Source organism: Lampris incognitus, chromosome 8 (assembly GCF_029633865.1).
Source record: "Lampris incognitus isolate fLamInc1 chromosome 8, fLamInc1.hap2, whole genome shotgun sequence".
Taxonomy (NCBI): Eukaryota; Metazoa; Chordata; class Actinopteri; order Lampriformes; family Lampridae; genus Lampris; species Lampris incognitus.
The window spans coordinates 44191840-44208922 of NC_079218.1; the positions used below are offsets into that span (position 1 = coordinate 44191840).

Consider the following 17083-nt stretch of genomic DNA (forward strand, 5'->3'; position numbering starts at 1 on the left):
ACCATATGGGGACAGACAGACACGACTGTAAATTTCCCTTTATTATGTTACCCACAGCTATCATCAATATTTGACTTGATCTGCATAAAGGACTTCATCTGCATAAAGGACTTCATATTTTCGTTTGCATTTAGTGTTGATAAAGGCTAAGAGAAGTACGGTTTAAGTTGGAGGGAGAAAGAGTTCTCACCTCTTTTTCTGTGTGAGAGTCCTTCCTGTTCCTTCCATCTGGCAAGTGGTTAGGTAGAGGAGACGTTGCCATAGAGACATATTTACCTCCTTTGAACGCCAGCAAAGGCTCTTCCTGTCCACACAAAGCTTCCAGGAAGTACTTCAACACTGTCACTCTCTTACAGTCTGCTGCTATAGCCTGAAGAGGAGAACAGGAAGGGGCATGAGAGAGAGAAAGCGTATGTAAGACAGAAAGGTATGTGTGTGGACTCTTGTTTGTGTACGGCAGGTGGTTGATGGATGAACATATGTAAAAACAGTTGACAGTTGTAGGGATGTAGGTCCTTTTCACCTTCTTATCTTACAATTGCATTGCCCAGTGATTCCTTAAGCAGCTTGCTCATACAGATTTCCAACTATTCATTTTCACTGAAACGCGTTAACTTGAAATCTGAAGCCGGCACGTTACAAATTAGGTTCCTACCCTATAACATACTTTACTGTTCACAGGTGTAAGACAAGACCATTTATCATAGCTCAGCAGAGAAGGTGATCGGCTGCTGCCTCCCATCTCTCCAAGACCTGCATGCCTCCGGGACCTTGAGGTGGGCAGGGAGGACCGTGGCCGACCCCCCACCTGGGCACCACCTTTTTGAGAATCTGCCCTCTGGCAAGAGGCTGAGGTCCATCAGAACCACAACCTCACGCCTGTTGCAGTTGGATTAATCAACAGGCCCCCTGCCCCCCATTGACAGCCACTCTCCCACACACACACACACAAATATTGCGACCTGTATATAAAATTGTACTTTTACTTCACTTTTCGCTGTTAATATTTTTTTTAGATTCATTTATATATATATGGCATGGCAATAAAATATTTTCTGATTTCTGATAAGCTCTGAACCATACAACCCTGCACAATAAATTTGGATTTTGTCTTTTTTTACATGAAGGAAATTCGTGTACATGTCATTGACTCAAGTAACCCCAGACTTGAAGTTGCACTCTCTGGATCTTTTCCACTTTGACTCTTCTTACTGACTGCCTGAGCGGCAGCACCATAATATTTCTGTCTTCCTACAGCAGCTCCTCTTTAGAACCAGAACAACTAATGCAGAGGTTTTCATTGCGGTCCCTGGGTACTCACAGTACTGTTGGTTTTTCTATTCTACCATCTAATTAATTTCATTCACCTCCTTTGTCAGGTCTAAAAAAAATCCCTGATTAGATTGCTAAAATACCGGACACAAGTAAACAAAATTATGTACCGGGTAGAATAAAAAAACCAGCAGCACAGGTAGTCCCAGAGGACTGAGTTGAAAACCACGCAAAACGGCCCCTGAATTTCAATAAACCGATCTCCACCTTCACTCTCGCCACCCCCTCACCATGTCAGTGTGCTTGTCTATGTAGCAGGGCTCCTGTGGGGCAGCCAGCAGGGGTACAAAGCCGGCTAGGAGCCTGTCCTCTTCTAAGAGCAGGAGACTCAGCTCCTCATCCCCGTCTCCCTCCTCTGTGTCGGCTTTGTACAGCGGCACCTCCGCATGGTCCACACGTGCCAGCACATTGCATAAGTCAGCCAGGCACTGCCAGACATCAGGGCTGCAGCTGGACGCAGGTAACAGCAGTGAGTGACAGTGTGTGTGTGTGTGTGTGTGTGTGTGTGTGTGTGTGTATGAAAGAGTAGGTGTATGCAGCGTGTACATGTCTGTTATCTGGGTTGTCACCAGCAAAATTGTTAAAAGTGGTGAAAGATAATCAATCAGGTAATTTACCAAATGTTAATACCAAATAGGAATACCAAAAGTAAGGTGTTCTGTACTGCGTTTAAAGATATCTAAATGTCTGCTTTAGTATCCTATGTTGTAAGAGTATGTATAGGTAGCTGCTCTCACTCAATACTGCAAGGCGGGGGATTCCACTCATCAGGGTGTCCCAACATCCAATCGGACCACACCTTGATGCTGGGGAGAAGCTCTCTGAGGTCCAACAAGAAGGCAGAGACTCTTACCATGCCCTCTAACTCCTCCCCTTTGCCCACATCCTCTCCGTCCTCAATTGCAATGGGCTCTGAAGAGGGAATCAAAAATAGAGGATGACCAGAACAACAAGCCTACAGTGAATAGATTGCCCCATGCAAATGAGTCCAGGCTAGGGAAAATCATTAACAATTCAAGCTTACATCACTTACTAGAAACAAAAATAAAAACAATATGTTATAATTGTCTATCTAAAAAAAATCAGGCCAAACATTTGTTGGAGATTGTGTATGCGTGATCTGACCCAAAAACACAAACTGAGAGGACACTCAGTGTTTTTTGCCTGTCATATATTTGCATTTACATTGATTTTCAGCAAAACTCCACTTTTACCTTCTTGGTAAGGATCGGTATCAACACCCGGTATTAAACAGGCGCCGCTGCTAAATTATTAAAGATCGTAGTATTGATAAGCGCCGACATGAATGGTTCTGCTTTTGGTATAGGAGAAATTAAGAAAATAAATTAATAAATTTTAAAATATTATAATAATAATAAATACATTTATTTCAGTTACATAAATTTTGTCTAGCACGTTTTATCTCACCATCTCAGTTTCTAACTTGCAATAAGATTAAGAAATTCGTCTATGATGCATTTTTGCTATTCCCCATCCAGAAGAACATGGGTTAATGACTAAAACTCTGCCCAGACACGAGAAAATAAAGCAATGTTAATTCTGTTCATTTGTTTTTGTTTTTTCTTTTCTCTTAAAAAAATATCAAAAAGGAACCGATAAGAGTACCGTTTAAGTACTGGATCGGCAGTATCGGTTAGAGTAGTAGTGCCGTTAAAATCTTAATGATACCCAACCTTACTTCTTGGATAACCCCCCCCACCCCTTCAATTTGACTTGAAAATTGCAGTACCAGTGTTAGACACAAGTGCAGAAGTAAAATATCAAAATAATGCTGCTGTTTATCCAGGTCCAGAGTTTACCGTCTTCTCACCTGTGGGCATTTCCCTGAGCAGGTCTGTGCAGCGCTGTACCAACAATGCGAACACGGCCAAGCCCAGTGCTGTGGTCTGCTCCTGCAGAGCCGAGCGCACCTCCCCGTCTCCTTCTGACAAACAGAGGCAAGGACTGGGAAGGTTGATTTTTCAATACATGCAGAGGGGGATCGTGAAATTATGAATATGTACAAGCGTAACATTAAGATTTAAGCCTTACGGATTGTTGGGTTCATGTTTGTAATCTCTTCCTGTATTTGAAGTGTGTATGTGTGTCCAAACTATTTTTTTCCCCCATGAGGTTTACCTCTGCTGTGGGCATTGTGTATGGTGAACATGTTGATGGTGATGATTTGAAGCAGACGCGTACTGCCCAAAGGGCACGGGCTGTGCTGGAGCAGTGCCCTCAACTCCTGCAAGACACGGCGAGCTACTCCAGGAAAGGACTCCATGCTGTTTTAATCACACACACACACACACACACACACACACACACACACACACACACACACACACACACACACACACACACACACACTTTTTTGCTATCTGCTATAACAGTTGCTGCTCAAGTGTTATTCATTGCAAGAATTAAAAGCTGAGCACGCAGCAGACAAACCACTCACCCAACTTTAGTGTAGAGCTTCCCGTGGGAATGCAGGAAACTCAGAATAAACCTCTTATTGAGCTGGACAGGAACAAAAGAAGACCGGGCAGAAAAAGAAAAATGGGCATGACTTATCCTTTGGTTAATTTTTCAGCTACAGCTTCATGAGAAGTGCGCATACGTATGTATGTACACACACACACACACACACATATGGACACAACAACATAGGTTCATCACGCAGCAAAAGAAAAGGAGGGACTTGGGCCTGATGACTACATTTGGGGGGCACCTGGGAAATTTGTATGGCGGGACAGTAGTGATCGGAGGAAACAGAGGGCCTATTGAGGCTGGTAAAGAGAAAACACCTGCACACAATCACCAAACAGCCACTTACATCAGGATGCAATGAGAACTGATGAAGACAGCGAGAGAGAGAGAGAGAGAGAGAGAGAGAGAGAGAGAGAGAGAGAGAGAGAGAGAGAGAGAGCGAGAGAGAAAATGAATTGCAAAGAGAAAATAGGTAGATTGGTTACAAAAAAAAAAAGAAAGATAGATAAGTACCCCAAAATAACTATCTACATTTCAGTGAGAAAAACAACATGTGAAATGTTATCTATGATGTTAGTATATGTGCAAACAGCTTTAAGAGGTTAATGGGGTTGGACTGCGAATAATAGGTGAATGTGAACACAGTACTTGGAGAACACAGGGAAAGACTTATCTCCTACTAGAAGCACAAGAAAAAACTTATCTGCTAACCCAAACTACCTAAAACACTAAAGCAAAAAAAAAAAAAAAAAATCACACCCATAACAAACAACGGAGGTCAACACTAAGTGTTTTAGTGAACACAAAGTTATTTTTCTGAGCAACAGACAGCAAAGACTCGGCCAACACCCAAACTGCAACCTGAGTGAACACAGAGAAATCCATCCATCCATTATCCAATCCGCTTATCCTGCTCTCAGGGTGGCGGGGGATGCTGGAGCCTATCCCAGCAGTCATTGGGCGGCAGGCGGGGAGACATCCTGGACAGGCCACCAGGCCATCACAGGGCCGACACACACGCACACACACCTAGGGACAATTTAGTATGGCCAATTCCCCTGACCAACATGTCTTTGGACTGTGGGAGGAAACCGGAGCACCCGGAGGAAACCCACGCAGACCTGCAAACTCCACACAGAGGACAACCCGGGACGACCCCCAAGGATGGACTACCCCGGGGCTCGAACCCAGGACCTTCTTGCTATGAGGCGACCGCGCTAACCACTGTGCCACCATGCCGCCTACACAGAGAAATAGCCAACTAATAAACAGCAGGACAGTGACTCTCCCTCACACACTGTGCAGATTTAGAGGAGAGTGAATCCATGAAGAGATGGTGTGATGGCTAAACCGAGACCAAGTATGACCTACAATGTCCTGCTTGTTCTGGAGGGTCAGTCACCACACGGTCACTCTCAACAGAGGAGCGGGAGGTCACGTTCACAGAACATTTTAGTGTATCAAAGCAGTTTGATTAAAAGGGGGCAACAAAGTGCTGTTTCACCAACTCGGCAATAAACTCAGCTTCAAGCTTCTCTTGGGTTACATCAAGTCACTTACGGTTTACTTGACTAAGAGCTGTTGAATCTCTTGGGGTTTTTCACTTTTGTTCCGCTTTATATTATCCCCTAACAACGGAGGCTTACTTTTAGAGTCTGTACTGAAGAAAATTTCAAATAATCTCAAAGACTGGCCTAAACAGTGCATTTTGAGAAATATAAATCGTAAATCTTTAGAGGCCAAAAACAACAAAGTGGATCAGCAGCAGAAGATGAAAAAAGAGGAGGAAAAAAACAAAACCTTGAAAGAAAAAGCTGAAATGAAAGCAGCGGACATAATGAATGAGTGGGGGAGTAAAAAAAAAAACGCCTTTGAGCTGTGCATATAACTGTGTAGGAGAAGTCTGTGGGAGATGTCTGTGGTGCAAGGTCATGTGAGTGTGTCTGTATATGTTCTTGAAGAAAAAAATGTTTTTTGTGCCGCTATCAAGCACGCCTGCAGTGGCACGTGATGAAACATACGAGAAAAAACATGCGCATACAACCACGCATGTGCATACAACCACGCATGCAGACCAGAGTGGGCGAGCGCATACATTAATGACACTTAAAGATAAAATTTCAAAAGATGAAATTTAAAAACCACACTGTGTGTAATTGCGAGAGTGTGCGTGAGGTCATCTTACATCGCTGGCACTGAGACTGCACAGCTCTCCGTCCTGTTCAGAGTCCCTGCTGGACTCGCTGCCTCCTCTATGTGAAGATGGGTTTACCACATGTCCGCTGGGGCGAATCCAAATCTCCACACGTGCTCCCTCCTCCCCTCTTCCTCTTCCTCGCACCGCCGGGCCCCTGGAGCCTCCCTCGGTTTCCTGCCTCTTTCTTCTCTCCAGCTGGTCTGCCTGCGGGAATAGCATTTTATTTCTAATATTACAGGTCTAAGCAAGTATAACACAATGGACACACAGGCTTCTGGTTACTGACACCAATTATAATGTTAGTGATCAGCTGCTGATGGCACCGGTTGATGCTTCCTTCATTCAGATCACTGTGGCTTGTGTACCTGCTGAAGCCAACTGGCAAACTGACCCAAAGAACTTAAGTGTTCTGAATGGCTGGCTTTACATCTGTTGGACAGCGTATGTCTTTGTGTATCTTGACTTCTGATTTCATGACAATTAACTTCCTTACACATGACAAGCGTCAGTGCACCACTGAATTCTCCAAGTGATAGAACAGATGCATCATCGCGGAAGCACAAATGGAAGTAGACAGCGGAAACAAAAACAGAAAGTAAATTTGCTGGCCAGTATAGAACAACAGCTACGCTATGTACTTGTGTACTGAGGCAACTACACTTCGGGAAATAACTGTTTATTAGGGATTTATTGATGCACCGTGGCACGATATTCCACGATTCAAAAATATGACGATACGTATCGTGAAGCTGAAAAATTGATCGCAATATCAAGTCAATTAGATTGTCATCCCCCAGAGGATGTCGATTCATTCATTCATTCATCATCAGCCGCTTCTCCGGGGTCGGGTCGCAGTGGCAGCAAGCTAAGTAGGGCACTCCAGACATCCCTCTCCCCAGCAACGCCCTCCAGCTCCTCCTGGGGGATCCCAAGGCGTTCCCAGGCCAGATTGGACATGTAGTCCCTCCAGTGAGTTCTGGGTCTACCCTGGGGTCTCCTCCTAGTTGGCCGTGCCCAGTAAACCTCCAAAGGAAGGCGCCCAGGAGGCATCTTAATCAGATGGTGCAATATGCAAAATCTCAGTTTTGCTTGACCAACCTGTTGTTGCGCCTGATGTTCGCTTGCCATAGAGACTAAATGTTGGAAAGAAAATGGAGGAGGTGGAAATAGAGGATGCTCTGTCAAGCTTTTAGTCAGTCGTATGGCATAATTTTGGTTTTCCAGCATGGAGGCAAGAAAATAGTGACGAGATTTGGACCGAACAAAGACTATTTGCAAGCTCTGTCAATTCACTATGGCTTACACAACGGCTAACACCCACTAACATGCTCCACCATCTACAACGGCATCATAAGGACAAGCTAAAGTCGCTGCCTGATAAATCAGCAAAAGGCCAAACAACTCTTTAAGAAGTCATTTGCTTCAGCGCTTTTGGCATCAAGTCAGCGGGCAAGAGAAATAACAGAAAGCATCAGTACTTTTACTGCTAAAGACGCGAGACCATTTTCAGTAGTTGAGGATGAAGAATTTCAAAAACTTGTCAACACGCTGGAGCCCAAACATCCCATTCCGTCCCACGTAACATTTCAACAAATCTGTAGTTCCTGCCATGTATGAGGATGTGAAGGTAAAGGTTAAAGAAGCCCTCCAGAAGGCCGCGTCACGATAACCACAGACGGCTGGACCTTTCATGCCACCCAAAGCTACACAGCCCACATCATCAACTACTGGAAATGGTTGAGTTTTGTTCCCTAAATGCACGCGATGTTGTATCGAACTGTGAGCCCTGATTCGTCTGTTGAACTGAATCGTGAGTTGACTGTATCATTACGCCCCTACGACAAACCTATCTAAATACTGACATTTAGATCCCCATAAGATCCATGGCAAACTTCCCCCTTGGACTCACCACTACACTTTCACATTCTAACGGTCCAACTTCAGACTTGCACGAATAATCCAGCCATTAAATTTTACTTTCAGCTCCAAAACAACAACTCCCCTCCAACAGTTAGTTACCGCTCTACTTCCGAGACACAACACCAGACAGGAACGCATCACCAGATCAACCTCACATGCACTTATTCCAGTCTCAGCTTGCATAAACAACTATGGTCAGAGATCATTTTTTCACACATACACTGAAATCTGGAATGAGGTCCTGTATTACATTAGAGCAATAAGCTCCATTACGCACTTCAAACAGGCATACAGACATTACTCATGGAAGGACACACTTGCGACCACTGATTCAACTCATATACAATCTAACTCACTCCACTCAAGTCCTCTCCTTTGTAGTGTCTGTGTAGCGGTTTGTTTTGCCGTTGTTTTGTTTCTATAACTTTTTCTGTTTTTATTTTGTATTGTAATGTGACTCTGTCTTTTATGTGCTGCAGAACAGAAACGTGCCGCAAACCAGTTTTAACTGAGTCAGACCAGTTTAAATGTAACACATTTAACATCTGTAATGTTACTTTTAAATCTTTTCCTGTATAATAATAAAATGAAAATTAAGGGGCGTCTGGGTAGTGTAGCGGTCTAATCCACTGCCTACCAACACAGGAGATCTCAGTTCGAATCCCCGTGTTGCCTCTGGCTAGGTTGGGTGTCCCTACAGACACAACTGGCTGTGTCTGTGGGTGGGAAGCTGGATGCGGGTATGTGTCCTGGTTGCTGCACTAGCGCCTCCTCTGATCGGTCGGGGGGCCTGTCCAGGGGGCAGGGGGAACTGGGGGGAATAGCTCCCACACGCTACATCCCCCTGGTGAAACTCCTCACTGTCAGGTGAAAAGAAGTGGCTGGCGACTCCACATGTATTGGAGGAGGCAAGTGGCAGTCTGCAGCCCTCCCCAGATCAGCAGAGCCGGGGTGGAGCAGCTACCGGGAAGTTTCAGAAGAGGTGGGGTAATTGGCCAGATACGATTGGGGAGAAAAGGGGGGGATTTTTTTTTTTTTTAAACTGCACCAAGCATTATTTTTCATTATGAAGTCATGATAAGATCTTAATGCGGTGTTATCAGGGAACTCGAACAGGCAGAAAATGAGTTCTTCCATTTTGATCAAATCTCACACCACCTGTATCATGTTATGTCACGCTGTAAAATAATAGGTTGCACTTTGAAAGGTCAGCAGCAAACGGTCAAAGTTCAAATTAGTTTAACTTTGTGTGGAATGTTACTATGCATAATTTAAGTGCTGTGCATTGCTGGAGGGTGCAGTTGCAGTGAAACACCCTCGCCATGGGAAAACAATGTCTCTGCTAGTGCCAAGGGATTTTGCTGCTAATCACATGTAAGCACTTTTAGGCTTTCACCATATTCCCCAACATCTCTGTCCTGCTCAACACTGAACTGTATTTTTATTTGGGCCTGCTGTTGTCACATGCTGTCATCTGAAGCAATAGTGTAAGACTGAGCAGCCTTGAGAGAGTCGCCAGGATTCATATTCTTAACAGCATTTAAACACTTGTCGGTGAAGGTTTTCATTTGACCTGCACCGCATCCAGCCGTGATCAGCATCTTCACATTCATGGACACTGCACATGCTCCTTATTCCCCCACGACGACGTGTATGCACACTTCTGTCAAACTTCGACTTTCACGGTAATAACTCCAGATATATCGTCTGTGACAACGACGCGTCTCATATGGGTTCACTTTCAAGGACACCCAGGTGCTGAGGATGAACCAGACTCAGATAACCGTCTAACTCAGCTGTAGTTAAATTATAGTAGAGCAAGCTAGAGTTACAGATTGAGTTGGGTACAATATTCATGATAATTCAAACAAGTTTTTAGTTAGCTTTAGGTGTATAATCTTTGTGCGTACCTTGTCAAGTCAAAAATTTTTTTTAAATTTATTTCTGATTTTTCCCTTTTTTCTCCCAATTTAGTGGCCAATTGATCCCTATTTTAATTCAAACACCCACCCTCGTATTGCATGCGTTCGCCAACTGCATCTCTCCGGCCGGCAGTCTCGAAGGAAAGCGCCTCCCCACTTTCGTGACAAGGCGAATCCAAGCCGAACCACTGTTTTTCCGACACACACAGAGACGCATTCACATGACGAACACAAGCGGACTCCGCCCCCCTCCCGAAGACAGCGTTGCCAATGATTGCTGCTTCATCGAGTCCGGCCATAGTCGGATCTGACGAGACCGGGGCGCGAACCCCAGTCCCCAGTGGGCAACTGCATCGACACCAAGCCGATGCTTAGACCGCTACGCCACCGCGGACCCTTGTCAAGTCAATTTTACTTGTATAGCCCAATATCACAACTTTGCCTCAGGGGGCTTTACAGCAATACACCATCCTGTCCTTATACCCTGCCATCAGATAAGGAACAACGCCCTAAAAAAAAAAAACCTTTAACGGGGAGAAAAAAAATAGGAAGAAACCTCAAAAGAGGGATCCCTCCCCCAAGACAGACAGATGTGTAATGGAAATGTACGTCTGTCTTGTATGTGTGTATATGGGTGAGACTGGTTCATGCTTGTGCCAGAACAGGTCAAGTAGTTCGTAAGACACTATTTAGTGCCAGCTGTTATTTGCAGAAGTGCGCTGATGAGGTGCTCCTCATTTCAATCCCTGAACTGTGCCTGCGCCCACAAACTGAGGCCATATGAACCTAGAGAGGCTGATCTTGTCTACCATCATCTATCTACCTTTATCTTTACTGAGTTCCTCTCTAGATTTCTTTTGCCGATGTGGACAGCCGTAATGGACTCAAATAGTTGTGTCTCACCTTGCGCTTAGCTTCTTCGAACAGACTCATCAAACTCTCCTTAGCAGTGAGGATAGGGTTGGAAGCTGCCAAGCTGCGCATGTAATAATAAACAGCATCCAACTTCCGCTTCTGGGAAAAAAAGAGAATAAGAAAATGGAGTCACTGGAAGGGTATAACTACAAGAGGGTCCACTGATAGTAAATTACAAGAAAAAAGGACTTTGAAATGCATCTCGATTTTTTTTCTCACTGGTACATGGCTGGAAAAACATAATCGTAGAACATCTATGAGTAAGGACCACAAGACGTTTCATAACGCCCCCCCCTCCCCCAACTACTTAGTGCCTGGCTAGCTAAAACGCTAGCTAAAACTCCACTAGCTTTACATTTCATCTTGCCCTTTCATTTCTCGCTTCCCCCAAAACACTTACTGTGTAGACTGCCAGCAGGGCCAACTGGTTGTAAGGTCGTCCATTTTTAGGGGCAATCTGCTGGGCTTTCAGGTACCAACTTTAAAAAAAGAAAAAGAAAAAAAAGAGTATCAACCATTGGAACGTCTTTATGCATGCTCAATAATCCAGGTAAGAAAATCACAGAAAGTTGAATCGGTTCATCTGGACACAATGTTTATTGAGAGAGAAACGGTTCATCACTCATCTCAGTGACCTCTTCAGTCTCAACTGACTGCAGGTACCCCCACTTATAAACAATACAGTAGCATAACGACTGAAAACAACGATCAGTTTTATATGCAAATTGCTGTGACTTTTCAATGGCAATGTGTACTAGTCACAGTGGAATCTAAAAAGAAATCCTCTGAAAGCCATCCTCTGAAAGGAACAGAGAAGTGGCATTCTCAGGTATGGTGCCACATTTTATGCTTCTACAGGGGTCACCAACCCTGCTCCTGGAGAGCTACCATCCTGCCGGTTTTCCCTCCAACCCTAATTTAACACACCTAACCAAGGTCTCGTTAAGCTCTCCAGCAGCAGGGTTGGTGACCACTGTACCATTTCACAGAAAACAGCGTAAACTGGGAAATCTCAGAAAGAAATATAGATGTAAGCTGCAAATCCTGGTTTCAAGCCTCTGAGCAGTATACAGCAGTGAAGTGGAGTTGTACAAAATTTAGGCCTGGGCGATAAAACGATAGCAATATGTACTGGCGACAGACACTTCATAGATAGCAATAAGAAAATTGTTCAATCGTTTCCTTTAAATGCATTAAATGCAAACTGCCATGAAAGCACATAATGAATACGCATCCTCCCTCCCTGGCTCTTAAACCGCCTATCATACCCCTTGATAATGGAGTTTGCTATGAGTGACACACAAACAGCCAATCATTTAACAGACAAATCCCCAAGTGTGCCCCCTGCCTGGCTCACAAACAGCCTATCATCCATCCAACCATTATCCAAACTGCTTATCCTGCTCTCAGGGTCGCAGGGATACTGGAGCCTATCCCAGCAGTCATTGGGCGGCAGGCGGGGAGACACGCTGGACAGGCCGCCAGGCCATCACAGGGCAACAGCCTATCATATCCCTTGATACTGGAGAGTGCTATGTGTGACACGCAAACAGCCAATAATTTAACAGGTGTGTTGTCGGTTGCACCATTAACATGAGACAAAACAACAGAAACAGCGTGGAGTGAGAAAATGAGTGCAGTTGGTGACCAAATTGTTGATGAAAAAGGACAGGTCAGCTCGCCAGTATGGCAGTTTTTGTTTTCTTTCTAAGTCTGACTAATATCAGAACATTTCTTCTTCTTTTTTTGGATTATTCCGTTTCTCAGGGGTCGCCACAGCGGATTTTATACTTCCCATTGGTACCCTGTGAGGGCACAGCACCAATGGCGGCTGTTATTGACCCGGGCCTCGACCCATCCCGTATGGAGCCTCAACCAATATGGTATGGTCTTGTCAATCAGCATACTGATTTGGCAAAATTTTACGTTGGATGCCCTTCCTGACACAACCACTAACCCTATGGACCAATATCACAACACTGAGGTGGTTAAATTCAAAATAAAGCGGTTAAATTCAACCTTTTTTCTCCTGGTCTTTATTGAAAATTGGTAATTAAAAATGATCAATACCGACTGAAATGAAACATTTTATTGGGATACATTTTTCAGCTATATCGCCCAAACCTAATGGAATTTTTTCAGTTAAGGTTTGGCACTCACCAAGTTTCACAGTGATGAAGACATCTGTCTTACAAGGTAAGATACACCGACCAGCCAAAACATTAATACCACCTGCCTAACACTGTGCAGGCCCCCCCCCCCCATGCTGCCAAAACAGCTCTGACCTGTTGAGGTATGGACTTCACAAGACCTCTGAAGGTGTCCTGTGGTATCTGGCACCAAAACATTAGCAGCAAACCTTTTGAGTCCTCTAAGTTGCGAGGTAGGGTCTCCATGGATCACACTTGTTTTTCCAGCACATCCAACAGATGCTCCATTGGACTGACATCTGGGGAATTTGGAGGCCAAGGCAACACCTTGAACTCTTTATCGTGTTCCTCAAACCACTCCTGAACATTTTTTGCTTATGGAAGGGCACATTATCCTACCAAAAGAGGCCACTGCCATCAGGGAATACGGATATCATTAAGGGGTGTACTTGGTCTACAACAATGTTTAGGTAGGTGGTACGTGTCAAAATAATATCCACATGAATGCTAGGGCCCAAAGCTTCCCAGCAGAACATCGCCCAGAGCATCACACTCCTCCAGCTTGCCTTCTTCCCATAGTGCATTCTTGTGCCATCTCTTCCCCCAGGTAAACAACGCACACGCACCTGGCTGTTCAATGATGTAAAAGAAAATGCATTTCATCTGACCAGTCCACCTTCTCCCATTGCTCCACGGTCCAGTTCTGACACTCACGTGGCAATTGTAAGCACTTTCTGCAGTGGACAGGGGTCATCATGGGCACTTGGACCGGTCTGCAGTTACACAGCCCTGTACGCAGCAAGCTGTGATGCACTGTGTGTTCTGACACCTGTCTAACATAGCCAGCATTAGCCTTTTCAGCAATTTGAGCTACGGTAGCTCTTCTGTGGGATCGGACCAGATGGGCCAGCCTTCACCCTCATGTGCATCAATGAGCTTTAGGTGCCCATGATCCTGTTGCCAGTTCACCGGTTGTCCTTCCTTGGACCACTTTTGGTAGGTACTGACGACTGCATGCTAGGAACACCCCACAAGACCTGCCATTTTGGAGATGCTCTGACCCAGTCGTCTAGTCATCACAATTTGGCCCTTGTCAAAGTCGCTCAGATCCTTATGCTTGCCCATTTTTCCTGCTTCCAACACATCAAGTTTAACAACTGACTGTTCACTTCCTGCTTAATATATCCCACCCCTTGACAGGTGCCACTGTGACGAGATAATCAATGTTATTCACTTACCTGTCAGTGGTTTTAATGTTCTGGCTGATCAGTGTAAAAGCAATCATTACTACATTCATGCCAGCTTTTGAACTCACGGTGAGTTTAGAAGTGTGGGACCAACTATGTCCATATAAACCAATCACAACCAAATTTCTTGACACTCCATCCTAGATGTGCATATGTATGAGATTTACTGATATTTGGTCAACAACATTCACATTCATTGCATTTTCTATCCTTCTGAATTAGTCCAGTTCAAAAAGACAACTAACACATTATTATGCTGCACCTTTGCAGATGTGTGCAACAAGTTTCACATAAACTGAAATTTACCATCTACAGCTGGCATCAGAAAATATTTTGTTTATTGCTTACCTGCGGGCCTTGCCATAGTTGGCAGAATTGCTGGCCTGTTCCCGGTAGCGGGCTATGTCTCCCTGACAAATCATACAGCGCTGCGCACTGATGAGAGCATACTTCACCTGGGAAACACATTGACAAAAACCAAAATAATTTAAACTGATACTGATATTAAAATTATTACATGTACAATTCTAAAAACAACTTTAGATATCACGCCTCAATTTGTCTATGACAATGTTTCTAACAACATACTAATCACATCATTTCGTGGCTCAACCACCAAGTTGTAGTACTTGATTGTTCTTAACCTCTTTGATTCCATAAGAGTTCAATGGTTTTGCGAAATATTTTATTTCCCTGTTGGTTTAATATATGTATGTTTTATTTTGAATGTTTTTTTCTATAGAATATAACATTAAGGCCCAATCCCAATCTCTCCCCCGACCCTAACCCTTCCTTTTGGGCATGGCCACGTAGGGTAGGGTGTCATGTTTCTTTTGGGGATCAAGGGGTAGTGGTCATCTAGCCCACCGAATGGAGCGTTTTCAGATGCAAACTCCAAATGGAGAGGTAGAAGAAAATTCCCAGAATGCTTTGCGAACTGAGGCAGTGGAACATGGAACACGGCTACCGGTGTGGGTTAAGAAGCCCATAAATGTGTTATTTATGGGCTTCTTAACCCACATATCTTCACAAATAATCATGCAAACATTTTAAAAATGCATTGGAATATCTTAGTTTAATGTAGATGCAAAGGAATATGTAATTGGAGAACAAGCATTTCAGAAAAACTGCTATTCATGATGTCAATAGAACTTTGTGTAAACGACAATTTGTGAGTAACAGAAGTTATTTCCTTGTCTCGTGTATGAAGCTTGAAAATGATCCAACAGCAAATTTTCTGCACTTCCCCGCTCATGTGATACCAGCGCTGGGCAGAAATTTCTATGGGCAGAACTACACTGAAATAGCCGATGTGTAGACATGCTTACTGGCTATTGTCAATAGATTAATCGGTCTTGTTCTGTCCTGCACATGTGGACAGATTTGTCACTACAATAGTTGATAATGGTAGTAAGCAACAGGCTTTAATTATAAAATGTACTATAGCACTTTAATGTGATAACCATGGTTCTAGGGACTCCTGAGCAAACCAGGCAACTAATAACATTCCAAGCAGCAGACGCATTGATGATGGTGATGAAACAACAAGTGGTGTCCCATTTCCTATAGGTAAAGGTTTCAAACCCTACCCCTTGTAACTCCATTCTGAATGGCCACCTCCAAGTAGAAGGCAGTCCAAAACAAGGGGTAGGGCAGGGCCTAAATGATATCCAAGTTTAATGTTGCCCAACCTGGTATCTGGAATTAGTAATCACCATAAACCAGAGTTGTGACCAAGTCACTGTTATGCAAGTCATAAGTAAGTCTCAAGTCTTAACCTTCGAGTCTCAAGTCAAGTCCCAAGTCGTGAAGGGCAAGTCTCAAGTCAAGTCCCAAGTCACCGAGCTCAGGTCAAGTCAAGTCACAAGTCCCTAATTTCAGGTGTCAAGTCATCAAGTCTCAAATGCAGGGTGTTATAAACCAATTTAACACATTTTTTTAAATTCAGGTAATATTAAATTGTTTCATTACAATAGTACATAAATAAACCACAGATAATGTTAGAAATAATTGTTATTTTATTGTATTCAAATTTGGACCACAGTTGGATTTTGTTTTACATTTAAGAAATAATAAAAGGCACACTCTAAATCACAAATGAGCGCACAACTCTTAATAACAATACAAAACATATTGATCATTCCAATACACAATAAACAAACACTCTCTCTGCTTGTCTAGTTCGACCTACAATTTATTGCACTTGCAAAATATCAAGTTGGCTAGGACTTTATCGCCTCCCTCCAAAGCCACTCCTCCAAAACACGCAAACACGCACTGCCTGACTAGCCTACTGCTGGAGGTAGATAGGTTGACAGGCAGGTAGGCCATCCAATCATTTTAACCGGACACCTTAAAATGATTGGATGGGTTTATAACGGTCCTGCGACTTCCACAGATTACTCTTTTTATTTTTTTAATTTAGTGTCAGAGCATTTTATTTATTGATTGCTGTCGGGATGTAAAGAGAATTGCAAAAAATATAACAAAAAGTGCTTCTGAAAAAAAATCGCCTTCCCTACCTTTAATTATTTGACTCCCTAGACTGGTGGAATCAGGGGTGCTGTTGGTGTAATTCAATAAATACATGGGCTGTGTGTGATGAAAGGCGCACCCTACTTATGTACGCTTATTAAGTACCGACATACGTGACGATGTGTACTTAATACGCATACATTAAAATATATAGGGGTGCATTTTTGGTCACAGCCGTAGAGGTATGAGAACCACTGGACTAGACACAAGGGAGTATTTCACAAAGCTGGCTAACTGAGTATGCCTGACATCTGCGCAAAGTAAACCCTGGACACCTTTCAGATCTGGAACATGGATTGAAGTAAAAAGAGCTGTTCCGGGGTTCACTCTGCACAGAAGTGAGGCTTACTTAGTTAGCCAGCTCTGTGAAATAAC

General features: G+C 43.8%; 1 protein-coding gene across 2 annotated transcripts in view; it reads right to left on the reverse strand.

Annotated features, from left to right (window-relative positions):
• The window catches only part of smg6 (SMG6 nonsense mediated mRNA decay factor), a 39657-nt gene that overhangs the window by 13518 nt on the left and 9056 nt on the right, over positions 1–17083 (reverse strand). For both annotated transcript variants that reach the window (XM_056284476.1, XM_056284475.1), the window contains exons 5-14: positions 14522–14628; positions 11177–11255; positions 10765–10875; positions 6008–6223; positions 3791–3852; positions 3472–3617; positions 3164–3277; positions 2070–2244; positions 1563–1782; positions 191–370 (exon numbers count right to left, since the gene is read on the reverse strand). In XM_056284476.1, coding sequence (XP_056140451.1) covers positions 191–370; positions 1563–1782; positions 2070–2244; positions 3164–3277; positions 3472–3617; positions 3791–3852; positions 6008–6223; positions 10765–10875; positions 11177–11255; positions 14522–14628 — 1410 coding nt within the window. The remainder of the gene's footprint in view (positions 1–190; positions 371–1562; positions 1783–2069; positions 2245–3163; positions 3278–3471; positions 3618–3790; positions 3853–6007; positions 6224–10764; positions 10876–11176; positions 11256–14521; positions 14629–17083) is intronic.